Genomic DNA, 17,877 nt, shown 5'->3' with positions numbered 1-17,877 from the left:
ACAGAGATTTCCAGTGTGTTGGCTCAGTGAGATTACAGTGATATATGATTAAACTCTCTTTTATTATCTTGCTGCATGGTCATTTGTAAATTAGTTTGAGGAATTATACATAATATTATAATATGGCTTAATTCATCGTTCAGTCTTTCCATGGCCACTAGAGGGTGATTCAGTGACTCACTACTCAATTCTCTTTTTCAGGGTCCCCAACTCTTTAGACTGGACAACATCAGTAGGCTTTATAGGTCTTTTAAAGGTCCAGTGTGTAAAAAAACTAAAATTAAATAAAATATTAAATTGACATCTAATGGTGGGACTGCAGATTGCCCAGGTGCCTCAGGGAAGTGCTCTCAGTTCTCACCTGCATGGAGAACACTTCAGTTGCCTGTTTGTTTCAAGAAGTTTCGAGAAGAACCGGAAACGCCACCTTCAACACCTTCAACTTCTTCGAGTGATCGTTACTTAGAGTATATGTTTTCATTTGTGGGCGTAAAAAAGACCATTCATATAGAATGAAACCATACCTACTCTGCCTCCCGAAAGATTGTGAAATAATGGCCTTCAAAAATTCACCTTCCAATTTGAAGAAACACATTAAGGTAAGTTACAAACCTAATACACAAATGGCACACCAGCTTGAGCTATCGGTAAGCGCTTACTAAGTAGCTAGCTACCCACGGTTCCTGACATGCTGCGGTGTTCACTTAGCAGCTAGCTAACATTAACTAGCTGGCTATCATAACGCCTATGACACACTAAACGTTTTTGACCCAATATTCAAACTTTTAACTGCTGTCTTTAATAACGACATAACACAATAATTCTACTTTTACTTTCAGCATTTGAGTAGTACATTTTAAAATAAACTACTTGCGATACTGAAGTACAAAAAATGTTGAATACTTTAGTATTTCCACTTAAGTGTGGAGCTTAAAGCACACAGAAGTCACTTTCTACTTGTACTTGGTCTCTAGTACTTTATACATCTCTGTTCATCTCTAAATACTCTTGGTGCAGACACCGATTCTAGCACGTCATGACTGTCAGCTTACAGGACATAGTCAGTCTGGCTTATTCAAAGTTGCAAGAATTTGATTTGTAGTTCCCATTTTAAACACTGAAGGTCGCTGTTGTACACGTTTTACATATCTCCTTTAATTAGTGCTTGTTGGTAGAAGTCTGACTGAGGTTAGAGCGGAGTCTCAGGTCTGCCACTTAAGTACAGTAACTAAGATTTAGGTAAAGTTATTTCTCTTTGTCAGAAATTGAATACAAATCATACTGATGTTTTTTTTTGGACGTACCTCAATGTATGAATTATTTTTTCATGACCACAGAATGAGCCATTTATATTTATGTCAGGGGCAGGGTCTCGTCTATGGAGAGACTAAAAACTTTTTGAGTTTTAATAATAACTGTAGTCTACCAGTGGTTCCCCTGCATGCTTGAAAGGGAAGGGTGAGGTGAGAGATATGCAGCTGCAACACTAGATGTTGCTAAATCCAACACACTGTACCTTTTTAAGTGTGTTTTTTGATATTTTTAGACTAATTATTGCACAGTCTCACAGTATCACACTGTCTGTTTTAAAAAGGACACATGATGTGAACACAACACTTAAGTATGTGAAGTATGGTCTGGCCCTGAATTGCTGGCTCCGTCTCCCTGCCCTGGAATAAGCAGGGCTTTTCACCGTCATCAACCCACCGGGGTCTGGCAGGTGGAGAAGGTGAGAGTGGGAAGAGTCACTTGTTGGCATCCTATTGTGCTTCTGCCACCCAAACCCCTGAGTATAGCATTACAGTCCAAAATAGCAACAGGGCTTTGTCTCACTAAAGCCCTCTGTTTCAGTGGCCCAACATTATAAATAAATATATATGTATATGTATATGTATGTATATATATATATATATATATACTGTACATATACATATATACATGTGGATATACAGAGTCACAAACAATGCAACACCAATGTTTTGGATTGATGTCTTGAGGATTTCAGGGCTCCACATACACCTGCTTGCTATTCTCCAGTGCACACATTCACTACCTAACATGGAGTTTAAGAGGAGCTGGCGTTCAAGTGCTAATCCTATGATCCTGTGAACATATGAGAATGTAGAGTACTGTCTTTGGGGGTCACTCCTCCATTTAAAACACCTCATAAAACTCACTCGCTGTCTCACTGTCTTTGAAAACCTTTATTAGACAAACACACACAGATGATGAAATAGATTGTTTTTCCATAAAGCAGAGACAGGCGATTGGTTTTGGTGTCTGTAAAAAAAAAACATGAATGTGGGAACACAACGCAGAAAGGGAGGGAGAGTGTTCAGTATGTTGACATCATCAACTGTCCATTTTGGGCGCCATTAAGGGAAACGGTTCCCTTAAATCCTCTCGCGCTCTTGAATGAGTGCTGTACAGAAACAGTGTGGGGAGGAGGGGGGACAGTAGCTGGTACTGTATCTCCTTCAGTGGGTCTGTTTGAAGTCACATGGGTCACTCCTGGTCCTTTTCCTCTCCGTGGGTAATGATGTGGACCAGGTTCTTGTAATCCAGGTTTCCTGCCACATCTGGAGGGAAGGCGGTGAACATCTGCTCCATCTGAACAACAAAGAGCGTATATTAAAACAGCTGTAGCCCCTCACATCAACAACATACACTCACTGCCCACTTTATTAGGTACAGCTGTTCAATGTATTACTTTGAGTAGGCATAATGCGAAAGAATCAACAGTAAATATGCCAGATTATAGTCAGGGGCTAATTTACATCTGTGGTATTGATGGAATTAGACAAGTACGTAGACAACTGACAAAATAAAATGTGATGTACTGAGGTGAACGGGAACAAAATGTAAAGTCGAGAAGATAATGATACTAAATTGGACTTAAGAGTCTCCCCCAAGTATTCATGTGTGGTATAGCGAGAGATTTAATACCCTACCTCATGAACGATTGCAGGCTATGGCACAAACTGTTCATTAAGATCTGGTCTCCATGTCTGGATTATTTAGTCAACTAAAAACCTTTTACTTAACGGAAGATCTCTCTCATAACTTGAATAAAATGGAAACATTACAACATACAGTGCACACTCACATTGCACTGCACAATTCCTAATCTGTCTTTATTTCTTTAATATTTGATTATTTTTGATTGACTTAAAGATGATTTAAGTGATTTTGACATGGCATGGTTTTCACACACAACCATCTTTAGGGTTTAGAGAGAATTGTCTGAAAAAGAAAACAGTGAGTGCCAGTGAAAATGCTTTGTTGATGCTATTTCAATACAATATAAGTAAATGAGTAAACGGTAACTCATATAATTCATATAAAAAGTCATTTTAACTAAACAATGCAAAAGATCATATCTGAATGCACTCTGTTCCTAATAAAGTGGCCAGTGAGTGAGCATACACAGCCTGTGTGAATGTGGTGTGATGATTCACTCATGATTCGGTGACGGGAGGGAGGAGAGCTGATCGTCATGATGACGTTTACCCCTCTGCTTGTTTGGACTCACACACGCACAACAATCTGCCATAATAATGATAATTAGCTAGAGAAGAGCACATTGTACCTCTTCAGCAGAGAATCGGTCGGCTTGTGTCGTCAGCATCTCTGTCACACTGGAAAAATAAAAGAGACGGAGAGATGAGGAGATGACGAGGTCTGTGTTCACACAGGAGGAAATGCAGGTGCAGGTCCTCATGGTCTTTACTGTGTCAAGGGGTGTGTGATGATGTCACACTCAGATGCATAATAAAAAGTCATAAATTGAGAATAAATGCAACGAAATTGCAAAGTGAGGTGGTGCCAAATGTGTTAATCCACTTACTAATCCTTCCTCAGCACACCCTTCGCTTCAGGGTCAAAGACTTTAAATGCGTTGAGGATGGTCTCCTCTGGATCGGCACCTACATGCATCAAAACAGCCGTAAACTTTCTGGAAATGTGTTTAAAGTATTTTACTGTGTTAGTGTGATAGTAAGTAGTAAAGGGTAACCACGCCCTCTATTCTGAGACTAACTCATGCCAATATGACATTTTGAAAAATGCCTTGTTGTCTCCAATGTTTCCTCACTTATTTCCCAAATGCATTTTTCATTGTTATCACCAGGTGGTGATTACTGTTAAAATAATACTATCACCATATTGTTACTGTGAGTAATGTGAAGTGTTTGTTTCCATAGTTACCTTTCAGTTTCTCACCAAACATGGTGAGAAAGACGGTGAAGTTGATGGGGCCTGGAGCCTCTTTGAGCATCTCATCGATCTCCTCCTGTTTCACATTGAGACGACCTGTGGCCAAAGCAGAGGGAACAGATTCACTGCACGATGCCTTTCCTCTGTTGTCCGTCCAGGATCGACTCAATATGCCAATATGACGCCAGCTCACCTAGAGCAGCAAAAGTGTCTCTCAGGTCGTTCTTGTCGATGAAGCCGTCTCTGTTCTGGTCCATGATGGTGAAGGCCTGAGGTCAGAGCACAGGAGGAAGTGCACATCATGTCATTATTCATCATGAAGTTGTGGTTCATGACGGAGAGCAGCTCCTATAAATATATCGGATTGTGCTATTTTTGGTTCCCACTGGATTTCCAATCTAATTCAAATCAATGTAAATCCATGCATATATCAGTCTATTCAAATAAATCAAAATCTATCCATCTATTCCAAATCAATCCAGCTAATACAATCAATCCAAAATCTATGTATTAAATACAAATCTATTCAGTTGATCCAAATCTTTCTATCTAATACAACCCTATCTATCTAATCCAAATCTATCCAAATATCTATCTAATCCAAATGCAATCTAAATTTCAATCTATTCCAAATCTATCCATCAGTCCTTTCCGAATAAAACGATCTAATTCAAGTCTAATCCACATCAATCCACATTCAAATATATCTAAATCCATCTATCTTAATCTAAATTAATGAATCTATCAATATCTTTCCCTCTATCTTATCCAAATCAATCTCTGGTCATCCAGTCAAACAAAAACTGGTGTTATACAGTAGAAATGGCAGTTAAAAAACTTTATTTTGTCGTCATATTTGCTTTTAAGGCTATCATGTGAATAGTGTCACAGTGGTTTTGTTTTCTTTAGTTTGGGAAACACGTGTGAATCATCTGTGACTCATAATATGCTGAAAGAACGTGTCTAATATATTACATTAAACACATTCTTTCAGTTGCTTTTTCCTCGGAACACCTCACTAAGTATTTATAACCTGTGAGCCCCCCGGGCTTTAGTGTGGCATCCTGACCACGTCCAGCAGTTCATCTGAAGCCTAATCACTGATGACACCGTCTGGATGTCTGTGCAGTCACTGAGCCTCATACCAACATGCCACACACACACACACACACGCTGCCCTCAAATCATGGACGGAGGGAAAACAGACAGGTGGACATACTACTGCGATGAACGCTGAAGAAGAAAAAGACAAAGAGGGTGGAAGACAAAGAGGCGCGTCCATGTGAGGACGTGAAGACGCTGGATCACAAACATGCAGATTCATGTAAGCACAGAACACAACCTTTTATTGTCATTGCACATCAGTTATACAATGCGATTGCTGTGCTTCTCCTCGGGCCAGTGCAGGAGGAAGTATAGATGCGGTAAAATAAGAATACAATAGAATAAATAAAAATGAACTTAAAGTAATATATATATATATACACACAAATGCCTTTCAGGATCCACAGAAGTTGTTTTTTGATCTGTTTGTCCTGCTTTTTAGGCTCCTGCACCTCCTGCCAGGGGGAATGATGTTAAATATGTGTTGTTCTGGGTGTGAGGGGTCATCACAATGTCTTCCAGAGAGGGACAGTTTTTTTATGACCCTCTGCAGGTTTTCCCCTGTCCCACTGAGCAGTTGGCATACCAGGCACCAGTGATGCAGTGTATACTGTGGATAGCACTTTGAACAAATTCTCTGCCAAATGGATGATAAGTGAGTTTGAAATTGTTTCAGGAGTTCTCACCTCTTTGAATTCCTGGATCTGGGCCTGCTCAAACATGGAGAACACGTTGGAGTTGGCTCCCTCTGCCGTCCTCTTTTTGGCTTTCTTGGGGGCCTTTTGGCACAGAGACAGAACATGAGGCAGACGCTGCGACGACGTGCCAGATAAAGGAAAACTTAGATGACAGACAAATAAATAAAAGGGAACTGTGTGACTTCATGAGTGGAAAATTGCTTTTTGGGCGATAACAACTAAATTAAAATCTCCCCGACCCAAAGTCATAGGAGGAAACAATTCAAGCCTCCTATTAGCAGGTGAAACCAAATGGAACAACAATGTTTCCTTGGCAACCACATTAAAATACAGCATGTTGCTTGTAATTAAGGGCTTTTTTAATATAGACTGCAATCAGGCAGTCAATGGTCAACCGGAATGGGAATATGGCTTGTAACCAGAGGGGTAGTCCTGAGAAAGGTACCCAATCCCCATTGCTCATTGTTAATTGGACACCCTAAATTGACCGTGGCCATGGGGGGGGGGGCGCACATTGAGTGTGCCGCTCCCAAATAAATGGGAGGGTTGCATCAGAACGGGCATAATCCAGTGTAAAAATAAAATATGTGGATGATCTGCTGTGGCGACGCCTGGAGAGGGAGGAGCCAAAATACAATGGAAAAATATGGCCTGAAAAACTGAAACCTTTTCACTTCACAGTTGTTCTCCATCGAAAGATGCTTTTTTTTTTATCCTTTTCTTTTCTCTGACCTCTACAGCAATATGTGGAAAATTTGTCAGCAACTCAAATAAAAAAAGAGTTTTAAGTGATTCACTCTACAGATGGGAGGACTGACCGACGACACTCATCTGCCCAAAATAAGAAAAACACACACACACACACACACTCCATCCCTTCATCATCAAACTGCACACACACACACACACTTACCATGGCTGAGCAGCTGGATGGTCAGACCAACAATGATGCCAGTGAACAATGGGCAGACGGTGGGAGGCTTTTGTAGCTCCAACCCTCAGCTCCACTGGACGATATTTATAAACTATGTCCTGTTTAGGAAGTGACAGGTAAATGATGCTCCATACAGACCATACCCTATTACACACACACACACACACGCCTTTGTATAGATCCTCTTCATGATTGACACTGGACAAAGAGAGTGGAATAACTGGTTTAAAATATCAAGAGCAGAATGAAGGTTGAAGCACTTAATCACTTTAAACTACCCTCTGTCTAAACTCTTAAGGATCAGTGTCCGATCTATAGTCAACAATGGTATTAACGCTATGAAAGTGATATAAATAAAAAGATAAACAATTCCCTGTGAACTGACTTGTTTCTCTGGACCACAGTCTCATTTTTCACTTCTCTTTTGTTTTTAATCTGATTTTCAGAAAGTGGAACATTCACTTTTCTATAACAATTAAACAATATTTAAAGATTTTACTTTTGAATATCACATATGTGAGACAATCTCATGATTAAAAATGACAAAGAAACACTTTATACTGTCAATCTCTTCAATAATAAAATCTCATGCCAGCTGCCTCTACTACAGCAAATAGTTTATTTCAGTGGTTCCCAATCACTGGGGTTGGGACCCACAGATGGGTCGCATTCAAGTATTCTAAACACCTATTCACTATTTTATAAGTTATTAAACTGGCATTAATGGACACAAAACTGAGCTTAAACTAAAACCAGTTTAAGCCGAGTATAAAGAAAACTAGAAAAAGGCCAAAGATGCATTTTTAGTGCAAAGGTACCATGTGATCTCCTTCTTACTGGACACTGGTGTTGGTGTTAAAGAGCTAAGCTCAGTGATGTCAACACCAGTAAGTGTGACATGCTTAAGTGCAGACCCCGAACGCGTCCTTACAACGTGCGACGTCCCTCTGCCCCATTAACAAGTCGTCAAGTATCACTTGTCGCTCCTCAGGTCAAGAAAAGTGAGTGTGTGAGAATGAGACGCCTGCGTCGAGGTGAGCAGGTGACATGTATGTGCTGTATGTGATCTATATAAAGAGAAGGAGCTGAAGGCCCCCCCCCTGCGGTCTGTCAGACACCACGCTGTTGATGAACGAACAGCAGATGTCACCAGCGTCTGAACGACAAGGTTAGAGTCAGACGAGCTCTTGTTAATCGACAGCAGCATTAGCAGCGGCAGCTATTGTTGAAAACTTCAGCTCTGCTCTCAGGGTCGCGCACGAGCGGCCGCCGCGGCTACTGCGACAGGAATGGCGGGCCTCTGTCGCATTAGTAGAACACGAGGATCAGACTATAAATAGACAAATATCTCCTTACACAATAGACATGGACAAATGGCTGTTTCACTAAGTGGCCTTGAGAGTGAGCGGCTGAGTCGAAGCTCAGGAAAACAGTAGAAAGTGTTTCAAAGGTGACTGTTCATGTTCCTTCTGCCTTACAGGGTTAATACAGAAGTAAGAGGGTGAAGTAAAAAGGCTTTAAAGCAAACGAAGAGATTCTCCTCTTCAGCAGAGGCGATCCTAGACTCTGCGGGGCCTTCACCATCCATCCCTGCCCTCATCACCTTGAAACATGAATAACTTAAAACTATACACACTTACACACATCAAATAATCAAGTGTTCTCTACACCACACACAAATACAACACAGTTGTTGGGTGGGTCTAAACACTGTGGCCGACACAAACACGTGCTGCTTCTGTGCCGAAGGCTGCCGTCAAACCTTCCATGGTGGCTCAGTGCTGCCACTCGCAGGTCAGACATGGAAGTCTGGACTGCACCAGTCACTCCACTCCAGAGACCAATCGCACAAGAGACACAACAGGGGTTTTTCTACTGCGACGCTTTGAGAAATGAATGATTAATATGGTTACAGATTACAGAGGTCTTAAACTCGCGGCCCTCAATCAACCTCATGCTGCCTGTCACTCAATATCAAGTTATAATGAAGTACTTTTGGACTATTTTTTAAAATTCAGATTCATTTTGCATTATAAATCTGTCTCAATCATTATTATTGCGATATCATGATATAATTCTCAGCTGGCCGTCTAGTCATTTGACTTTGAGACCCCTGTTATAGAATGACATACGTATGTGTGCTATAGCAGTTTATGGCCGGTAGAAATCATCGCTGTAGGGTGTTAGGCTGCATACAGTTATTGAAGATCAGCTGTGGTGAGTTCATGGCTCCGTGTTATGAGATGCTGAATTTAGGATCTACAATCACTGGATAATTACTACTATCTCATGTAGGAACACGGTGTTGGTTGTGCAGCTGGGTTTCATGTGGATGGAGACACTTCTTGTTTACAGAAAATGTTTTTTACAATGACAAAGGAAAGGATTGTTTGCGTTCCTTGTGGACACGGCCTGAAGCAGCTCTGTGTTTGTGTACAGAATAAACTGTGACCAATAAAGTGTTGTTAAACAAGTGATTTGAGCAGGGTTCCCACAACTTGGTTGACATCAAATTCAAGGACTTTCCAGGACCAATTCCCTCAGATTCAAGGGCCAAAATGTGCCGACACAGCTTTAGATGGGAGAGCAATTTGTGACAGCGGCTTCGTCCAATGGCGTCCATATTAATGACCCTTGTCTATTTAAGGACCCTGATTTTTTTTCAAATTCACAAACCTTTAAGGATTTCATGGGAACCCCAGGTTTGACACCAGAGTGTTTGTATTTATATTGTGATGAAAATGTATAATGTATAGTGTACATGTACAGTATGTGTATCATCTAGTTTGGCAAGTCAGTAAAATCAATTCAGAAGAGACATGGTTTTATCACTTTACACACACGCACAACATGAGGAGGCAAATTAGAAGGGAAAGACAATGCTTATAATATTTAATATTCTGTGACAAAATCTCTACAGGGAACGCTAATAAAACTTTTGTTAGCAGACATCAATATCATATCCATTGTTACGGCGTTGTGACTCAGAATCGTGTGGAAAAACTCATTGAAATGCAAAAGAAAAGAAATGCAAATGACCAAAATAAAGAATAGAACAGTGAAATCATAGAGAACGGGAAAGCTTTTTCGGGGCAGAGAGTCCGACAGAAACCAGTAGAAAACTTGTGCAATATTTCACAGTGGGTGCTTTCTGTTGTGACCACTGAATCTGTTCTATGCTCTTAGACTTTGAATACATTCAGGAAGATATGTTTGCTGTATATCTTAAATAAAGAACAAGAGTAGATTGGAATAATTGACGATGCGTCTTAATATAGAGAGCTCTGCTGTTGGCGGACACACCAGGCAGGTTAAAAGGGCAGCCTTTGTATTCTTAAAACATGATTAAAAACCATACAATGGGCCTTTTGAACGGCGTGTGATCAGTAAAAGCCGAGCTTTTTCTGGTCAAACATGTCAAAATGGCTGCGGTGCAAAGGACCCACTTCCTATTTCCAGAGATCCACATGAGATCTGCAGAAATAGAGATTTTTAAGTGCAGTGTGGACAGATTTTAGTGCTTTTCACGTTTAGACTGGAGTATTTAGCTTGCCATGAGTGTCGCGTTAAAAGAAAACAAACGTTTACTAATTAGAACTGTGCAAACAGGTTAGATATTATTCACGTGCTTCATTCTTGAGTGTGTGGAATAAAAATATAATCCAAATGAGGCAGAGGCAAAACGAAGAGGACAACACTCCGTTTTCATTTCAGATATACATATCCATGCCATTTACGAATAAAAGGGAAAAATTAAAACAAATATTATTTTCTTCTTCACTTTGAACATTGTCGGGTTATATACACAATATCAAGGGAAGTTGTACAAAAAAGAAATGCTCAAGTACGATGTTGTAAGCTTCAAACATGATCTGTTTTGTTTTTTTTTCTGTCGTATAACTCAGCACTGAGGTTTTGCCTTTGACAGATGAAGTGCATACATGAGTTGGGTCCAGATACAATCACTCACTTGATTAAAAGACGTTTGGACAGATTAAAAGAATACTCATTGAACATTCATAAGGACACGTAATAACTTTTTTTTTTTTCTTTAACAAAAATAGACACGGCTTAATCCAGCCTTGAAATTCCTTCTCAATATATATAAAATTATGTCTTGTTTATTTACAGTCGGATAGCGTTCTGAGGGGTTAGAAAGGTCCTGTTTCATCATCGCTGTGTGGGATTGTGGGTAGTGCAGCGTTTGTGTCGGCCTACCTGTAACATGTGGGGCAGACGATCATCCAAGTGTGTGGTTGTACGGGGAAGGAAGGGAAGAAGGGAGGAAGGAAGGAAGGAAGGTTTTTCATTTACTTACATTTTTAGTCACGTTTGTTTTGTGCTGCATCCAAGTCCTGATTTCTTTCACTAGCCAAAGTCTGAGTGAGAAGACTGAGGTTAGCTAAAAAACATGATTGTTATTAGCTATTAATGATTGTGTGTTGACACATCGGCGCAGGACTGGAGCCAGAAAATGCTAATGGACGTCCGCTACTCTCCTGACCTCATCTGCAGCTACAGTGGAGATGAGTTAGTGTTTCTGAAAATATCTAGTTGTTGTTGTTGACCTGTGACATAAAGTTGCTACGGCTGTGCTTATCTTAGAGTGAGAGAAACCTACCAGTCAAAAGTCTTCATTTGAGAACCCATACCTCATTTTTTTTTTGTCGTGGGTGAAATCATATGACTACCTTCTCAGAGAATAAAGCACAAAAAACCCTGCTCAGATTTTTAAATATGGCATTTTGTTGAACTTTGTTGACTTTAAGGAAAAATAACCTGATTATAATGACATCTCTTTATTTCTGTCATTCTCTCTCTCTCTCTGTTCTTAGAGCTACTGGTGTCTTCCCCTGCGGGGGGTTTTTCAGCTTAGAAAAACAGAAGTTTGGCAGTGTTTTTCATCATGAGGTGGCGACAGTCTCACTGGTTCTTCCTTTCCCTTTTTCCAAAGACGGGTTTTCTCTGTACACGCTCGCTGGGTACGTCGCTCCGCTGCAGCTCAAACAGATGATTGGTCCCAAACCTGGAGAAACACAGTCAACACAGTTCAGTCAACTTCATACATGCAAGAACTTTGGATCATCAAATGAAGTGCAAACACAAATAGGAATATATATACTGTATTCAGTAGTCATATCATGGCGTGTTTGCCAATATCCAATAATACATTTTAATGCCAACATGGGCTCATAAAATATTGTGCCGACAGTTTGGAAAAACTTGCCAATTTAGGTGAGAAAATCAACAACACTCTCATATCTGTCTGTTACATATGAAGCTAACACAAGCAGCTAGGTAACTTCACATAGCAGCAAGAATATCTGTAGTCTGACTGTGTACAAAGGTATAAACATGCGGCTGCCAGCACCTCTAAACATGTAATATCAGGAGTTTTTCCCCCTCATAACTCAACAGAGCAAAAGAAACATTTCTTATCACGTCAACCCAGTCAAGACATAAAAAAATACAACATGCATTTTTGTATTTCTTCTTAAAGCAAAGCTCAGCAGGAGAGACTGAATGTGGTAGCTGTAAGTATGTTTGTGTCAATGTATGGTTTTATAGTTTTAGAATAAGTCACCATGTGGAAGCTCACTACACAAACAAAGAAGAACCGCCTTCTGATATGTGTTGGACAGGGAGCGACGAGTCTCACCAATAGGATGTCACTAATTCCTTCACATTGAACCTTGAACAAACTCTAAGAATCAAGAGAAACGTGCGACTGACCTTGTTAACAGAGTTTATGGGCGTCCGTCCAGAGCCAGTATGGAGCCTTTGGCGCTCTTCGAATCTTCCAGGGGACCTCTCCCTACGCACGTCCATCATCCTGCCAGGGGAGCGGTCCATGCGAGGGTCACCCATGGCCCGGCCCGGGGAGCGCTCTAACCGGGGATCGGCCATGGCCCTGCCTGGAGACCCCACTATCCGGCTCTCCAGCATCCTGCCAGGAGACTTCTCCCTCTCCAGGGGACGGCTGGGGGACTTATCGCGACGGAACTCTGTGCGAGCTTCTCGGTAGCGGTGAGGTGTGCCGGGGTCTCCGTGGACCAAGGGGTTGGCCGCCAGCCTTTTAGAGATGTGCTCATTGTACGATGGAGGCCCACGTTTGTTAGGGCTGTGAGGGAGGAACCGAGGCATGAAGACGGGCACGGAGCATGGGTTTAAGCAAAATGAAATTTGGGGCTTGGGATGTGGACTCTGCTCGGCACTGTGGGAATCAGGTCAGTCGACAAATGTGGAGCGGAAAAAAACTTTTTCAACACTGAGCAATTTGTTTGTTATAGACCAGTCTCAGGACATAAACGGAGGAAGTGAGTCTTTATTTAACAAGAGACAATTTAAAAGGTCTTTTTTTCGAGACAAATTACGATTTGTTACAGATAAAAAATGAACTCCTCCTCCTGCAAAGAATGAAATTCAGGAGTTACACGTCTGATTTACCATTCAACAATCACCACCACATGTCAACCTGTGCCCCTCAGTGCCAGCTCGTCCCAGTGACCCTTCACCACCACCACCATGGAGCAAAAACAGTGCAGGGAATCTCTCACTAAAAATAATGCATGATTAAATGAGATGATCCTATAGCTTGCAGGATGAGACATAAAATGAAGATGTTTCTTTTCTACAGCACAATTATTTACAGAGAGTTAGATTTTCTTTGTTGATAAGACAACTGAGCATGTGCTTCAAATGCAAAAACTAAATCATAGCTTTTTATGTAAAGCATAAAAGCACTTTTCATAAAAGTTTGAGTAATCCTGATTATGATATTGTGTGGGATGATTTAATTTCTCTTGAAAGGCAATGACATGTGTAAAATATGTACAACAGTGACCAACAGCACCAATTATTGGTGAAGCCATTATTTCAATTCAATGTAACATGTTTCCTCAATCTCTGAGGATTCATCATGGTCTTTTTATGTTTTAATATTCAGGGTTCTAGCTAGCGCATGGTAAGGTGCTGGCCTGTTATGCTACGACTTGAGGCCGACGCACATTTATTGTGCGTCAGTGTCAGTGCCGTGTCAATTTCCTTGTTGTGTTTGTGGAAATAACAAACGCACGTGTCGTATCGCATCGTTTTTCAGACCAGTTTCTCAGATAAAAATCGGACGATCACACCCTGAATTGATCTGATGGGGAGCAAGCTCGTGGGCCTAGTCGAGAGGACACCGGCGGGCCTGGCACACACCGGGTCAAAGGTGACACGGTTGCTTCTTATAAATGAAAGGCCAATGCAACTGAAGGGCCAAAGGAATCCTACTCCAAAAACTGAAAATTGAACTTTTTGAAAGGCACTCAGTTCCTACCTTGTAACCTAAACATTTGCTCTGCCCTATAATGTCTTGATTTCAATCATGAGGCTAATATTTGGCAGATTATAACTCACCTATTCCTTTTTATTGGTTTGAATAATTCTGCTCCAAATTGGTTACTGTGCTCCCTCGCCATTACACTAAAATAAAATCCTGGCTAGAACCCTGTAATATAATACATTTCTTGCATACAGCACCTTAAAGTATGCAATCATTCTGCGTAAGTAATAAAAGATACTACAGATTGATATAAAGCTTTGTCCTGTTTCATTAGTTTACTCATCCCTCCATCATAGAACTTATCTGAGCTTTGCACACGTAATGACAGAAGTAGATGTAGTGGTGGAGGTTTCACAACTTCAACATGAAATTAAATATTTTATCAGCCACGACAACAGAATGTGAGCATGCCGATGTGAGCGGAGCTGAATTGTGATGTCACCTGCGTCCGGAGCTGCTGCGCTGCAGGTCTCCTCCGCCCTCCTGGCTCTGCACCAGGTTACCCTTGCAGCAGATGACCCTCAGTTTATTCTGGTAGGATGAGGCCAGGTAGATGGCACCAGAGGAGATAGCTGGGCCAAGGTAGCGTGGGTTTGGGATATCCAGGTGTGCATATGAGTGAGGTCTGGAAAGAGAAAATAGCATCATATTGTATCGTATCATAAAACAGCAGTGAATTAAATGGATGATTTGCTGTTTTACTCTACTGAACTTTTATTTATTTGAGCACTGGTAAAAATAGGGCTGAGAAATATCCTTTTGTCAGGATTCCTTTGTATCACGATGCTAAGGTGCAGTATTCATAATTGCAATCCCCACCACTTCTCAGTCAGTGTGAAAAGTATTAAATTGAATCGGACCGTGTTATACAACATGAACAAAAGAATGTTTTTTATTCAGCTAACCCTGATAATAATAAAGTTTACTGAGCTAATGCTGTGAGACAATACATTAAAAATGCTGGGCCAAATAAATAGAGTCTCTCAAAACAGGAAAGTGGCAATAAATCTTTAAAAAATAAATAATCTTGTTTATTGGTGTAAAACCCAATTGAGGCACTGATAAAGCTGCCAGAAGATAATCTTACCCAAGAGCAGCATGTCCCTGAATCTCAATAACGTCCAAAGAGTTGAAGTAGGTCACAAACAGGTAAGGTTCTCTGTAGGCTACAAAAAACAAAAACAAACACACAATCACGTATGTTTTTTGAAATGAAATAATGATATTTGAAAGAAAAATATTCTCCAGGACACTCACCAAAGGAGAGTGGCAAACGGCTCCATTTGATATCATCACTTCTACTCCTGCGACCATATGCATCCACAAAAACGCCAAACTCTGTGAGGAAAAAATAAATGAAATAAAACCACCTGAGACTAAGAAGAAGCCACGTTTACACAGGAACCTTGCTTTCTCCCAACAAGGGTTACATTTTGGTGGACATGCTGAACTGAATCCACATCGTACGGAGCACACGATGCGAGAGGAAACATCTCACCATGGAAACAGAGCAGGTATTCATCCTTCTGTGGAGCAGTGGTGACCTGGATGATGGAGATGGGGAAGCTGTGGGAGGACGCAGCAAAGACAGCTGAAGCTAACGTTACATCATTTTTATCCAGGAACTCTGCAGAGAAAAATAAACGTGGTTCAGGTGAGCGTGTTCAATCCTCAGTAGAACATTTTCTGGTTGATCAGAAGCAATATTTTATAACAGTATATAAATATATATACATATATATATATATACACACACATACATACATATATATAATATTATTTTGTAACAGATTTTTACTCTACCTTCCAAAACATATTGCTTCATCTCAATTTCATAGAACTTGTTGGTGCCAATAATAATACTGTAGCCGGTGAAGTGGATACAGCTGCAGGGCTCTGACGTCTCAATCTCCTGTAAACACAAACTAATGTTATACAGTGACATTTAATCAAACTCATCGCTGCCTTTAATGGGAGAGTTTCCTCTCCATCATGAAACATGTTGTTGTTCATCTTTAAAGGGCCTGTATATGATTTTTCAAGTATTAGATTATCTTCTTCTGGCTTCTCTCTTTAGGGGTCACTGCAGCAGATCATCTGACCTTCTCGCCCTATCCCAACTGTCCTCATGTCTTCCTTTACAACATACATAAACCTTTCTCTGTGGTCTTCCAGCTCCATCTCTCCAATATAAACACTATCCTTTCTCTGCAGGTGACTTCATATCTAAACTGTTTAACCTGAGCTGTCCTTCGTATATGATCAGTTGTAATCCTGTCCAACCTGTTCACTCCCAACAAATATCTTATTATCTTCAAGGACGTGGCTGATCATAAGTGTGCCTGCAGTCAGTGAGTAAAATACTCCTCTGTTTTGGCCGCTCTCAACCGCAAGGATAGCCATGATAGAAGGAGGAGCTTACGTTTACCCCTTTAAAGCCAACTCACCTTTCTGATGCAGAACTTATTGAGGCTTTCGTTGTGTCGCAGGATTGTAATCTTATTGGGCATAGCAGCACAGATACACGTCCCATTATCAATCTGCAAAGAGGGAAACAATCAGGACAGCAGTAAGTATCCTGCTGATCAGACAACACAACGCCATTACTCTGATCATTAACTCTGACTACAGGATAGCCTAACCAACTAGAAAGACTTTGCGTTAAGTAACAACACAGCCTGACTCACCTTTCCAGAGGAGAAGAGGTGGCATCCCTTCACTGTCTCAAAGATGAAGGGGTTGAGGTCCGGCTGAGCTGGGAGATGGGACTGTGACAAAGACTGTTTCACTTTCTTGATCTCCACTAGACACAGCGCCCTGTCCTCTCCTGTTGGACAATGTGAACGGAGAATATGCATAACAGGGAAGACACGACGTTTGGTTCAGTTTACATAGTGATCAAAATGTGATTACTCTTATTAGGGATAGCTCAAAACAGCGATAAAAATACCACAACCTTGAATTGTAACCGATACGGCTATCAGTGACCCTTTTAAAACAACTGAGAGATACTTGTACTGACACATTTACCAAGCTATAAACCAGCCATTTCAAAACATAATGCTCCAACTGTGTGGCAGCCCTGGTGCGTTCCATTTGTAGTCAGAAGTCATCATTTCCAAGTTCTTGGGGTTTTCCTTACATGGAAATGTCCCCTGAACTCAGATTTCCAACTTTGAAAATTAGTGTAGCTGTTAGCAAAGATGGTGTTTACATTCTGGGAATGAGGTCCCATCCCCCTATGAGTGGCTCTAAAAGTAAAAAAGAAAAGAATGAAGATATTTCTCGACTCAGGGGAAACTGAGGTTGGGGAGCACAATTTTTCAAAAATACTACCCTATTATAGTAATACAAAGCTAAATGCTAATCCGTGAAGTATTCCTTTAACCGTAGACATATTGCTAAGCTCATTGTGTGTGCAAAGAACTGTTGTTATCCACTGATATTGCCAACATCTCAATTGGAACTCAGTAGATATCACTCGCAGTTAATGTTGCCAACAATCTGCACTGAATGCAACTGCACAAATACTGCATGTAAAAAAACATCTTCCATTGAAATAGTGCAATTAAAATGACCTCATCTAATGTCATGTACTA

At 40.8% G+C, this 17,877-nt stretch overlaps 2 protein-coding genes across 5 annotated transcripts in view; both read right to left on the bottom strand.

Annotated features, from left to right (window-relative positions):
* Positions 1 to 2,185: 2,185 nt before the first annotated feature.
* Positions 2,186 to 7,008, bottom strand: myl2a (myosin, light chain 2a, regulatory, cardiac, slow). The gene is made up of 7 exons (XM_044023506.1): positions 6,931 to 7,008; positions 6,006 to 6,098; positions 4,409 to 4,484; positions 4,207 to 4,311; positions 3,848 to 3,926; positions 3,590 to 3,638; positions 2,186 to 2,610 (listed from the first exon to the last, which is right to left on the bottom strand). Exons 1-7 carry the CDS (start codon positions 6,931 to 6,933, stop codon positions 2,506 to 2,508), a joined length of 510 nt encoding a protein of 169 aa, XP_043879441.1. The 5' UTR covers positions 6,934 to 7,008; the 3' UTR covers positions 2,186 to 2,505.
* A 2,806-nt stretch (positions 7,009 to 9,814) lies between these two features.
* cita (citron rho-interacting serine/threonine kinase a) overlaps positions 9,815 to 17,877 on the bottom strand; it is a 47,561-nt gene continuing 39,498 nt past the window's right edge. For all 4 annotated transcript variants that reach the window (XM_044023503.1, XM_044023504.1, XM_044023502.1 and 1 more), the window contains 9 exons: positions 16,966 to 17,105; positions 16,726 to 16,818; positions 16,082 to 16,190; positions 15,777 to 15,905; positions 15,536 to 15,616; positions 15,366 to 15,444; positions 14,721 to 14,903; positions 12,685 to 13,072; positions 9,815 to 11,977 (listed from right to left, as the gene is read on the bottom strand). In XM_044023503.1, the coding sequence (XP_043879438.1) occupies positions 11,954 to 11,977; positions 12,685 to 13,072; positions 14,721 to 14,903; positions 15,366 to 15,444; positions 15,536 to 15,616; positions 15,777 to 15,905; positions 16,082 to 16,190; positions 16,726 to 16,818; positions 16,966 to 17,105 (1,226 nt within the window). In that variant the 3' untranslated portion in view covers positions 9,815 to 11,953. The remainder of the gene's footprint in view (positions 11,978 to 12,684; positions 13,073 to 14,720; positions 14,904 to 15,365; positions 15,445 to 15,535; positions 15,617 to 15,776; positions 15,906 to 16,081; positions 16,191 to 16,725; positions 16,819 to 16,965; positions 17,106 to 17,877) is intronic.

The sequence above is a fragment of the Solea senegalensis genome, linkage group LG4 (genome assembly GCF_019176455.1).
Source record: "Solea senegalensis isolate Sse05_10M linkage group LG4, IFAPA_SoseM_1, whole genome shotgun sequence".
In the NCBI taxonomy this organism is placed as follows: domain Eukaryota; kingdom Metazoa; phylum Chordata; class Actinopteri; order Pleuronectiformes; family Soleidae; genus Solea; species Solea senegalensis.
Note: the sequence above shows the minus strand (reverse complement) of the source record. Positions and strands in the feature narration are given on the sequence as shown.